Here is a 12,461-nt window from a genome sequence, read left to right as displayed (position 1 = left end):
CTCAGGAATACTGATTCATTCTTTAAAAAGTTCTAAGAGAGATAGAGAGTAGCTACAATGTCAAATGTCATGGTTTAACTCTTGGATGGAATCTTTATCCCTTGTGTCACAGTTATTTAGGGAGGAGTCAGGGAGGTCATGGTGTTCATCACTGCAGGCCTCTGAACTCCCTAGAATTAGTTTAACAACTTTTAGACTGAGGCAGTTATGACCTCCAAAGCAGCTAATTCAGTGAGCCTGATTTTAAAGAATTACCAGAAGGATCTTTAGGGATCTACATAGCTCATAGCTCCCCTTTTGCTCATACAAAACATTTCATAGAATGTAAGTCTACAGCTATTTCTGGATAAACTGGTACCCCAGGAAGTTGCTCTGTCTGGGGAGAGCAGGGAATCTGTACTCCATCTCTATAAAGAGCCAAAGGCATCCACACAGTCTTAAAAAAAAGTCAAGGGTGAAGTAGAGTCATAACTAGCATTTATCTTGAGGATTACAGGCATTTAATAACATATGTCCTATTCATATGATGATATATATTATTAGGAATAACTATATTCTTTAAATGCACCCTTGAAAACCTAGTCCTGAATAAATTTGTATTCAGAAATATGAGACCTTAAAAAAGGTTTCTATTGCTGATAATTTCATGAATACCTTGGACTTTTTTCTCTTATAGAAATATTAAACTATATTAACGGAGGAAAGAGTGTAGCAAAAATTAGATTTTTAAAGGAATACTCTACCAGTCTGCTGTCTTGTCCTGAAACTAGAGGTGAGAAATACACATTTGTCTTGGATTCAGCCCTTGTCCCTTACCTCCCTCTTACCTTGGCTCACTCCGTTGTGGGGCAGAAACCATGTTTTATTTATCTTTGTATACCACATTGTCTGTGTAGATTAGATGCTTATTAAGTTATAAAATTCTAGCATTCAAAACATATTACATGACTGATTTGTTTATTTAATGAAATGTTGAAGAACTGTCATCAAATAAGTGTTTCAGAGAAGCAAAAGAAGATATTTAAAGCACTTTTCAACTTTTTTAAACTACAACTGCTACAATTTGAATATGTGTCTGTGTCTTCTCCAAAATTCATGTTTAAACTTAGTCCCCACTGTGGTGGTATTAAGAGGTGAGGCCTTTAGGGGAAGTGATTAAGTCATGAGGACTCCACCCTTATCAATAGATTAGTGCCTTATAAAAGGATTGGAGAGAACTAGCATAGGTCCTTTTTGCCCTTCCACCTTCCACCACGTGAGGACACAGCATTTGCTTCTTCTGCCATGTGAAGACACAGCAAGAAGGCCCTCACCAACACTGACTGCCCACTGGACTGCCTTGCTTCTCGGACTGCCCAGCCTTCAGAAATTCAAGAAATAAATTTATTTTATTTATATCACCCAATCTGTTAATTTGTTATAGCAGCACAAATGGACAACAGTAAGAAATACATTTTATATCATAATCCATCATATACATATAAACATATGCATACATTTTTCTGAAACAAAGGTTATAAACAAAAACCAACTTACCCTCCATATACCTGATGCTTTGGTTACTTTCTATTCTGTTTCATGTTTTAAAATGCTGCTCATGACACACTAGAAGATTTCATACCCTTCTAATGCTTTGTGATCCACAATTTGAAAAATAGTGATTTAGAGAACTATCTTCTAAGAAAAAATATGGAAGCAAACAATAAATAAACCATTCAAATAATGGTTACTTACTTGGACACGGCATAAACAACATTGAATGGCATCTGCTGAAAAAATGGAAGAAAAGGCCTGGGAGGAAAAAGAAAATATAAATGTGTGGGACTTTTGCAATGAATGCACTCAAAGCTCTCTTCCAGCTCTAATATTTGTCCCTTAAAAATCAGTGAGCTTAAATACCCCATCTATCAGTGTTACTCAAACTTCTGGATATACAAAATCACTGCAGGGTGGGGAGGTTCTTGTCTAAAATGCAGATTCTCAGATCTGGCCCATGAGATTCAGTAAATATAGGGCAGAGCCAATGAATGTGCATTCTTAATAAACACTCCAGTATTTTCTCTTCAGATGGTAAACAAATCACACTTGAAGAAGCCACACAAGCCACACTTTAAGCCCTGTACTTGGGCTTCAGCAGGACATTAGTTCCCAGCAACTTCTCAAGTTCCTGAGACATTCTGAAATTCACAATGATTTAATCTAAAGCCTCCCCCTAAAAGTTAAGACTTGTATAGTTAACAGTTAAGAATTTAACATTTCTCTGAAAAAGTCAGCATCACAAAATTTCCATAAGGAGGTTGCTCATAAATAATAATGTGGATTAGAAATTTACTTTCTCAAGGAAGCTTATGCAGATGTGGTATCAAGACTATTTTTTCTAACTCCAGTAAGATATATAAGGAAATCCCCATCTAATTTTAATTTGATTTGAGTATATGGTTATTGCATGAGCATAAATCACAAATGAAATAAAACGAACCTTTTGGCCATGTTGGTTTGGGCAAGATTCACACAAAGAGAACAAATGTTATCCCTCTGAACACAAGTTTCCCCTTCACTATGACTTCATGGTATCTCCACTGTGTCTCATTCATTTGATGACTTCATTTCAAATGTTTTCAAATACATATTCTTAGTTGCAATCAGTATCTCTAAAGTCAAGCAGGCTTAGTTTGAACCCTAGATCTACCCCTTGCTAGCTTATATGACCTTGAGCAATCTATTTATCATCTCTCAGTCTCAGCTTCATTATTGGTAAAATGGTGATCATATATATCTTAGCCTACATTTCTGTTGTAAAGATTAGATGATATGCATGTAAAGCACTTCAAATAGAGTCTGGCACATTGTATGCACTGAAAAATGATAACTGTTATTACTACCATAAAGAGGTTCTCTAATAATATTAGGGCTCAAATATTCATTAGTAATTACGTTCTACCTTTCAAAGTATTTATAGCGATTCTTTCCAGTAACTTCAGGATCTTCATAAACTTCTCTAGGCATCTGAAAAGAAGTGTCAGTTCTAAAGCGAAGCAAGAAAACATTATTCAAGTCTAAAATATTTCCACATATAATTTCTATTTAATATTTCTATGTGTATAGAGTAGGAGCTACACAGAGTATCTCATACTGAGAGTAAAGTCTTCCATAACCTGTATTTGACTGCCATACAACTTAGAGTATATATGATTCTTCCCCTGCCCTGAGCCAGGAGACCAGGACCTAGTCAGAGGGAGCAAGAGCTGAGAAAAGAGTGGATTTATGAAATCCCACATACAAAAATGCCCAATTTTAATTAAAAGCACATAAGAATAACAAAATATTAAAAGACAATTTTTTTTTTTTTTTTTGAGATGGAGTCTCGCTCTGTCACCCAGGCTGGAGTGCAGTGGCGCAATCTCAGCTCACTGCAAGCTCCACCTCCTGGGTTCACGCCATTCTCCTGCCTCAGCCTCCCGAGTAGCTGGGACTACAGGCGCCCGCCACCACACCCGGCTAATTTTTTGTATTTTTAGTAGAGACGGGGTTTCACCGTGTTAGCCAGGATGGTCTCGATCTCCTGACCTCATGATCTGCCCGCCTCGGCCTCCCAAAGTGCTGGAATTATAGGCGTGAGCCACCGTGCCTGGCCAAAAGACAATTTTTCTATGTCCAGCCTAAAAGGCTTTATAATCTTTAATTTACTAAATGTGAACTTGTAAGTAATTAAAAGAATAAAGAATTCGACTTATCCTTGAAGGTGCTTTGGCCGCAAGTTTCCAAAAAATATTTTAGATATTAGCAGAAAAGAGCACTTTCAGTTGCTAAGTTAGATCCAAGCAACAACAAACTCAGTCATCCCTGCGTTTGGCGGTGAGTTGTCATTGTCATTATACATATATACACACACACACACACACACACACGAGACAAAATTATATATCTATTATATATAATCAGGCTTGTTTAGTCAAAAGAGGTTTAGAAAGAAAATTTGGCCTAGGTATAACACCACAACTGAACATTTTAAAACCACACATGGTAAATGAATTTAAAAAAATGTTTTTAATGCATTTATTTTAGGCCCTGGAGCCACCCGACACTTACGTGGCGAGCTGCCGGAGGGCTGCTCTGTGTTTCTCCTCATGTCCCTTCCACTCCCGACTGATAAATGGTGGGATAGGATCTGACTTGCTCCAATATAGAGAATATCTTGGATAATGGATCAGGTTACTGAACATGGTTTTAAACCTGGGAACTTTTCTCTAATGTTAGGGAAGGGAGGCAAAGGACAAAATGATACCATCAGCTTTTCTAAAGCATTTTATTTACATTGTAAACTCTTTTTAAAAACATACAAAACAATGTATACAGCATAAGAAGAGGGGTTATTGCTACATGCACAGAATATCTTTAAATAGATGCCCAAGAAACTGATGACAATGGCTGCTTATGTGGAGGGGGTGGGGAGCAGGGCTAGAATTTACTGCATACTGTATATGCTTTTGTACTACTTGAATTCTTTTAACATGGGCATATATTATTATATTTATCCCATTGAAATAAATTAGCTTATGGGTTCTCTATTCATTATTAGTGACTTAATCCTCACAATGAGCCACAAGTATTAAGATGCTTTGCCCCCTAGTAATCTTGGCAAGGTAATTTCTGTGGAACCTAAAATCCAGTGAAGATTTGGTGATTAGTCAATCTGATCAATGCAGTTAGGCAAACTAGATGGTTCAGGTTCATTAGGTAGCCTTGGCTGATGAATTAGACATACCAGTCTGCTGCGAATCAGGGTGGCTTGGATATTTGCCTGTGTGTGGTCTTTCTCACTTGACACAATAAACAATGGATCTGCAAAATAAACAATCAAGTAGCATAACAAATAGAACATATCTACCCCTAAGCTGAGAATAATGGCAAAGCAATGTAATCTCTTAATTGGAAAACAAATTTAAAAGTTTAAATATTGCCTGACTTTGCAGCAGCTCATGCTCTGTTGTGCATGTGGCCCTGTTACTCTACCACTTCTGCCAGCAACAGTTGTCAAGATGTTTTTCATTTCTGAGTATTCCAAGTCAGCTTACGGAAGTGGAATTCATAAAGAAAGTCCAGCATGTTTTCAAGTACTACACCCTAAACACACTTTCTTCTCTCCTATGAACAAAACTCCTTTTGAGCCTGGGTAGCCCAAAAAATTCTTCAAGGGAAACACTTTGTATATATGCACTATGCCAATTTGCAAGTGAAAGAAGCAATACATTTATACTATCTCCCATATTTGGTGCACTAGAAAGACGCAAACCACATGATATCTCAGAATTGGTAAACACGGTTAAAAAAAAATCAGCTATCTTCAGAATTCACTCCTTAAGTTTGTAAGTTTGCTGATGATGGGACGGTTATTTTTACAAAGTTCAACAAAATATTGCCCTGCTATTATAAGTATCTGTTTATCAGGTATATCTTTAAAGTGATGAAGAGTATTCATGATTGACTATACTGTACCACCCTTTAAAATCAACTGATTTGCCATTAAATTAACGAGCAGCCTTCAGATACACTTGATTTCCCAAGTAGACTTGTCTCTGGGGAGGCAAATACCCTGACCAGCTAGTCTAGATAACATGGTAACACATATTTCTCCATAGAAATTAATAAATTGGGGGTTGTGATTTAGAAATAAGTCTCTTTTGAATTTGGATAATGTGTGTCAATTCCTAAAACCTAATAATTCATTAGTAACCCAACAAATACGATTTACTGAATGCAGACATTGGATATTCCCACCAAGGCTGAAAAACTGCAAGAGGCTCAGGCTCTTTTTGCTCCTTCATTCAACACATGTTTATTGACTGGCTACTCTATCTAGGTGCTTAGAATACATCAACAAAACGACAAAAATCTTTGACTTCACGAGAGAAAGACAATAAGTAACAAACATAATAAACTAGCAAATTACACATTAGAATTTGAGGGTTGTTATTTTTAAGAAAGAAGAAATTGGGTAAGGAAGATTGGCTGCAATTTTAACTAGGGTGGTCAGGGCAGGCCCTTGAGAAGGTGGCATGTAAGGAGACTTGAAGGTGAGGGAGTTAGCTAGTTAGATATCTGAAGAACATTCTAGGATGGGAGCATGCCTGATACATCTGAAGAACAGCAAAGTCCCTAGGATGGGAACATGCCTGATACGTCTGAAGAACAGCAAAGAAACCAGGACGAATGAGGCAGAATGAAGGAGGGGAAAGAGAGTAGATAAGAGGCCAGAGAAGTAACTAGGGAACTGATCACATAGGGCTTTGTAGAAAAGGGTAAAAGAGCCTGGAAAGGTGTTCAACTTTGCACCACCACAGTTCTGTCAAGGTGGAAACCTGGCCCAAGGCCAGTCAACTCATTGGCCAGCCAACAACCAATCTTAAATTTCTAACTTAAATTTTCAGCTACAATACACAAAGATGCTATACAATTGGTGGTGAGCTTTAGGGCTAATTAGTCAAGAAGCATGCCACCCTAGTCCCTATCATAGTAAGAGAAATCCATACACAAGAGGCTTTCTGTCAGATGGAAGGAAGCAAGCATAGTGACGTGTTGCTTAATGATGGGGATACATTCTTACAATCGGGTCATGAGGTGAGTTTATCGTTGTGTAAATATCAGAGGGTACTTAACACAAACCTAGCTGGTATAGCCTACTCCACACCTAGGCTATATAGTATAGCCTATTGCTCCTAGGCTACAAACCCGTACAGCATGTTATTGTACTGAATACTGTAGACAGCTGTAACACAATGGTATTTGTATATCTAAACATAGAAAAAGTGATGCATTGTGCTACAATGTTATGACAGCTACAATGTCACTAAGTAATTGGAGTTTTTCAACTTCATTATAATCTTATGGGACCATCCTTATACATGTAGTCAACTGTTGACTGAAATATCATTACTTGGGGCTTGACTATACATAGAAAGAAGGCTAGAGTTGCCAGATAAAATACAGGATGCCCAGTTAAATTTAAATTCAGATATGCAATGAATAATTTTTTAGTATAAATATGTTCCAAAATATTGCACAGGACAAAAATTTATACTAAAATATTATTCATTATCTGAAATTCAAGCTTAACGGTGCCTCTTGTATTTTTATTTGCTAAATGTGGCAACCCTAACAAGGTAAAAGGTCATAAGGTCAAAGAAAGAAAGCAGGAGAGTACAGCATCTTAGTTCTGATTTTCCCCGTCCAGGTTCTCATCTGCCCTGGCTATACTTCGCTTCCTGTCCATGAATAGCGGCGAGATTGTCTGTTTTATAACAATCCAAACTTTTATTTGATCTACTCTGAGTGAATTTCTGTTCTTAGCAAGGGACATGGAAACATTTAGCAATTCCTCTGTAAAAGAGGCACTTCGGCATCAAAGAAACAACCAGCTTAATATTTTGGGGAGATGTTTGTCCTCCTTCTCAAATTACCCGTGAAAAAAAAACATGGTGATGTGTTTACAGGAGCTAACTTGATTTATTTCACAAATCCAAGAGTACATACAGAAAACCACTGGCCAGAATATGTCACAATCATTACACAGCCTCTATCTAGGAATGTGTACCCTAGAGATTCCCACACAAAGGAGACTGGGATTCCCAGAAGCAACACCACATTGCTGAAAGCAATCAAGGTTCAGGTGAAAAACCTGGGATTGCAGAGGGCAAAACTGGAAAAAATCATGCTTAGCTGGTTACAATTCTTGCCACGGCAAATTCAATAAACATTTATTTATTGAAGCGCCTAGTATATGTATCAGCACTAGAATAGGTGCTCAGAAGGCTACAAGAATGTATAGAACAAGAACTTAAGGAACTCAAGGAGCATGGAGAGAGAGAAAACATAAAATGGACAACCAAGCCGTTAAAATAAACTGGGGCTTTATTGGCCCAAGAGGAGCCAGCGGACCCAGTCTATAAGTAATGCTTTGACGCAGAAGTTAAAAAAAAAAAACACAAAAACCTAAAAACAAGCATGAGATAAACTGGCACTTCTTTTCGCCCAACTTGGATTTGCCCAGAGAGTTGGAGAGAAAAGATCATTTTCGTAGGGCATTTTATGCAGGAACGTTGAGTGAATCTCCGAGTCTACAAATCGTTGCATACTTTTCTGGGTACCAAAACGCCCGGAACAGATTTCAGGAAGATCGCCCCCTGAAGCGGAGCGCACCCGCGCCTTTCTATGCACCCCAACCCCAGACCCCAACCTGAGTGCTGCCACCTGGAGGGCTCGGAGCTGCCCCCACCCGACCAGGGACAACCGCGGGCAAGAGGTCAGTTCAGAGGGTCGTGTTTCGTTCGCCATGCCCCTGGCCAGGTCCCACCATCTGGGAGCCCACCTGGCCCAGGAGTCGACGAACGCGGAGGAAGGTCTGCGGCTGTCCTTACCGTACAGAAAATCATACGCTCGATTGGAGGAGATGTGGCTCCCAGCCCGCGACCTCTCCCGGTACCGAGTTTGAGACACCTGCGGCTGGGCCTGGGGCTCCTGGATGGTTACTGCGTGGCTCATGGTGCCGCCTCTTTCCTCCGGCCAGCAGTGGACCAGCGGGTCAAGCCTGGCTGCTGCTTGCACGTCGCTATGGTAACGGCCGCGGGCGCGCAGGGATAGGGGGCGGGGCAAGGAGGAGGGAGGAGGCCGCGGGACCGGGACGAAGAGGAGTGGAGAGAAGTGAAAGCAGGAGTGGCCAGACAAGGGTCAGGAGGGGAGTGGAGGGGAAGATGAGAAGAGAGGGGAGCGGCGGGGTGGGGGAGGAAAAGGCTCGCTTCTCTCTATACTCCAGAGACAGTGGGGAGGCTGGGAGAAAGCTACTCTTAAGTCATTGATTTGCCAGTTACACCTCGTAGCCTCTTGGAAATCCCTGGGAGATCTCAGAACCTTCTAGAATAATTGGGTGCCTCCCCGCCCCTTCCCCCAGCCCTTTTCCAGGGGGCTTGTCCCGAGAGCTGCGGAATTCAGTCAGGTTCCTAAATGTTGCTCCTTAGCACGTGTGAACTTTGCCCCACACTCATTAGCATCAGTGTTTAGGGTGGGTTAGGTCATCACTAACTGTTGATCTGAGACTGCTGACCCTTTCTGAGTCCTGGGCATTAGATAACAGAAGATGACTTGGGGTAGGCACTGGCTCTGCTTTTAAAAAGTATTTATAATGGAAAATTTTAAACATAAGCAAAAGTGATTCTACTTTTAATAACAAACCCTCAAGTAACCCATCCCTCAGAATCAACATTTAGCAACATTTTGCCAATCAAGTTTCAGTTTCCTTCCCCTCTTTTTTAAAGAAATCCTAGACATAATATTATTTTACCCTTAAATTAGTCTGCATCTCAAACTGATACAGATTTCTAAAATTTAACAACCGTTATCATATCTAACAAAATTAACAATAATTCCTTAGTACTATAAATATTCCAATTTTCCTGTTTGAGTCCAAATTATCTTTTATAGTTGGTTTGTTCCAGTCAAGATCCAAAAAAAAGTCCTCATGTTGCATTTTGGTATGTCTCTTAAGTCTTTTATCCTACAGCAGTGAATTTCTAATACTTTCAATAATTCTCTATTTATTACCAGAGATTCTTCTATAAAAGGAACTTTTTCATACGAACTCATTGGTTATCCTGAGATAACCAGGATAGCCTCTTAGAGGAAAGACTGGGTAAATGCTGGATTCGTTCTCTTTAATTATGAAATTTCAGAGACATGAGTCGGTGCCCTACCAAACTCCAGAGTTAACCACAAAGTTTTTGCTTGTTTGATATCATTATGAATGCATGCACTTTTTACATATTTCACAGATTTGTTTTAGGGGTGTGATATGGTTTGGCTCTGTGTCCCCACCCAAATCTCACCTTGAATTGTCCCAGAATCCCCATGTGTTGTGGGAGGGAGCTGGTGGGAGATAATTAAATCATGGGGGCAGTTTCCCCCATACTGTTTTGTGGTAGTGAATAAGTCTCACATGATCTGGTGGTTTTATCTGGGGTTTCTGCTTTTGCATCTTCCTCATTCTCTCTTTTCCTGCGGCCATCCATGTAAGATGGGACTTGCTCCTCCTTGCCTTCCATCACGATTGTGAAGCTTCCCCATCCTTGTGGAACTGTAAGCCCAATTAAACCTCTTTCTTTTGTAAATTGCCCCATCTTGGGTATGTCTTTATCAGAAGCATGAAAATGGACTAATATAGTAAATTGGTACCAGGAGTCAGGTACTGCTGAGAAGATAACTGAAAATGTGGAAGCAACTTTGGAACTGGGTAACAGGCAGAGATTGGAGCAGTTTGGAGGGCTCAGAAGACAGGAAAATTTGGAAAAGTTTGAAACTTCCTGGAAACTTGTTGAATGGCTTTTCCCAAAATGCTGATGGCAATATGGACAATAAGATCCAGATTCAGGTGGTCTCAGATGGAGGTGAGGAACTTGTTGGGAACTAGAGTAAAGGTGATTATTGTTATATTTTAGAAAAGAGACTGGTGGCATTTTGCCTCTGCCTTAGAGATTTGTGGAACTTTGAACTTGACAGAGATGATTTAGGGTGTCTGGTGGAAGAAACTTATAAGCAGCAAAGCATTCAAGAGGTGACTTGGGTGCTGTTAAAGGCATTCAGTTTTAAAGGAGAAACAGAGCGTAAAAGTTTGAAAAATTTGCAGCCTGACAACGCAATAGAAAAGAAAATACCATTTTCTGAAGAGAAATTCAAGCCAACTACAGAAATGTGCATATGTAACCAGGAGCCAAATGTTAATTCCCAAGACAATGGAGAAAATGTCTCCAGGGCATGTCAGAGGTCTTCACAGCAGCCACTCCCATCACAGGCTTGGAGGCCTAGGAGGATAAAGTGGTTTCATGGGCTGGGTCCATGGTCCCCAAGCTGTGTGCAGCCTAGGGACTTGGTGCCCTGCATCCCAGCCACTCCAGCCATGGCTGAAAGGGCCAACATAGAGCTCAGGCCATGGCTTCAGATGGCCAACCCCAAGCCTTGGCAGCTTCCATGTGGTGTTGAGCCTGAGGGTGCACAGAAGTCAGGAATTGAGGTTTGGGAACCTTCACCTAGATTTCAGAATATGTATGGAAATGCCTGGAAGCCCAGGTAGAAGTTTGCTGCAGGGGCGGGGCTCTCATTGAGAACTTCTGCTAGGGCAATGCAGAAGGGAAAAGTGGGGTTGGAGCCCCTACACAGAATCCCTACTGGGGCACTGCTTAGTGGAGCTGTGAGAAGAGGGCCACTGTCCTCCAGATCCTAGAATTGTAGATCTACTGACAACTTGCACCATGTAGCTGGAAAAGCCGCAGACACTCAATACCAACCCATGAAAGTAGCCAGGAGGGAGGCTGTAATCTGCAAAGCCACAGGGGTGGAGCTGCCCAAGACCATGGGAACCTACCTCTTGCATCAGCATGACCTGGATATGAGACATGGAGTCAAAAGAGATCATTCTGGAGCTTTAAGATTTGACTGCCCCATTGGATTTCAAACTTTCATGGGCCCTGTAGCCCTTTTGTTTTGGCCAATTTATCCTATTTGGAAAAGTTGTATTTACCCAATGTCTGTATTCCCATTGTTTCTAGGAAATAACTAACTTGCTTTTTTTTTTACAGGCTCATAGGCAGAAGGGACTTGCGTTGTCTCAGATAAGACTTTGGACCATGGACTTTTGAGTTAATGATGAAATGAGTTAAGACTTTGGGGGACTGCTGGGAAGGCATGATTGGTTTTGAAATGTGAGGACATGAGATTTGGCAAGGGCCAGGGGCAAAATGGTATAGTTTGGCTCTGTGTGCCCACCCAAATCTCATCTTGAATTATACTTCCATAATTCTCACATGTTGTAGAGGGACCCAGTGGGAGACAATTGAATCACAGGGATGGTTTCCCCCATACTGTTCTCGTGGTAGAGAATAAGTCTCACAAGATCTGATGGTTTTATCCGGGGTTTCCCCTTTTGCATCTTCCTCATTCACTCTTTGCCTGCTGCCATCCATGTAAGATGGGACTTGCTCCTCCTTGCCTTCCACCATGATTGTGACGCTTCCCCAGCCATGTGGAACTGTAAGGCCAATTAAACCTCTTTCTTTTTTAAATTGCCCCTTCTTGGGTATGTCTTTATCAGCAGCATGAAAACAGACTAATACAGGGTGTGTGCAATTGACCTTTTTCTTTCTTTCCTTTTTTTTTTTTTTTTTTTTTAGACAGGGTCTCTCACTTTATCGCCCAGGCTGGGGTGCAGTGGAGTGATCTCGACTCACTGCAACCTCTGCCTCCCAGGTTCAGATGACTCTGCCTCAGCCTCCCGAGTAGCTGGGATTATAGATCTGTGCCACCAGGCCTGGCTAATTTTTGTATTTTTAGTAAAGACGGAGTTTCGCCCTGTTGGCCAGGCTGGTCTCAATCTCCTGACCTCAGGTGATCTGCCCACCTCAGCCTCCCAAATTGTGGGG

General features: G+C 40.8%; 1 protein-coding gene across 1 annotated transcript in view; it reads right to left on the bottom strand.

Moving 5' to 3' along the window:
- The window catches only part of CFAP91 (cilia and flagella associated protein 91), a 63,900-nt gene extending 55,069 nt beyond the window's left edge, over nucleotides 1-8,831 (bottom strand). The window contains exons 1-5 of the mRNA XM_055260245.2: nucleotides 8,415-8,831; nucleotides 4,766-4,842; nucleotides 4,090-4,247; nucleotides 2,942-3,025; nucleotides 1,735-1,791 (exon numbers count right to left, since the gene is read on the bottom strand). Coding sequence (XP_055116220.2) covers nucleotides 1,735-1,791; nucleotides 2,942-3,025; nucleotides 4,090-4,247; nucleotides 4,766-4,842; nucleotides 8,415-8,538 — 500 coding nt within the window. The 5' untranslated portion in view covers nucleotides 8,539-8,831. The remainder of the gene's footprint in view (nucleotides 1-1,734; nucleotides 1,792-2,941; nucleotides 3,026-4,089; nucleotides 4,248-4,765; nucleotides 4,843-8,414) is intronic.
- Nucleotides 8,832-12,461: the final 3,630 nt, after the last annotated feature.

The sequence above is a fragment of the Symphalangus syndactylus genome, chromosome 21 (genome assembly GCF_028878055.3).
Source record: "Symphalangus syndactylus isolate Jambi chromosome 21, NHGRI_mSymSyn1-v2.1_pri, whole genome shotgun sequence".
Classification (NCBI taxonomy): Eukaryota; Metazoa; Chordata; class Mammalia; order Primates; family Hylobatidae; genus Symphalangus; species Symphalangus syndactylus.
This window is presented reverse-complemented; position numbering and strand designations above follow the sequence as displayed.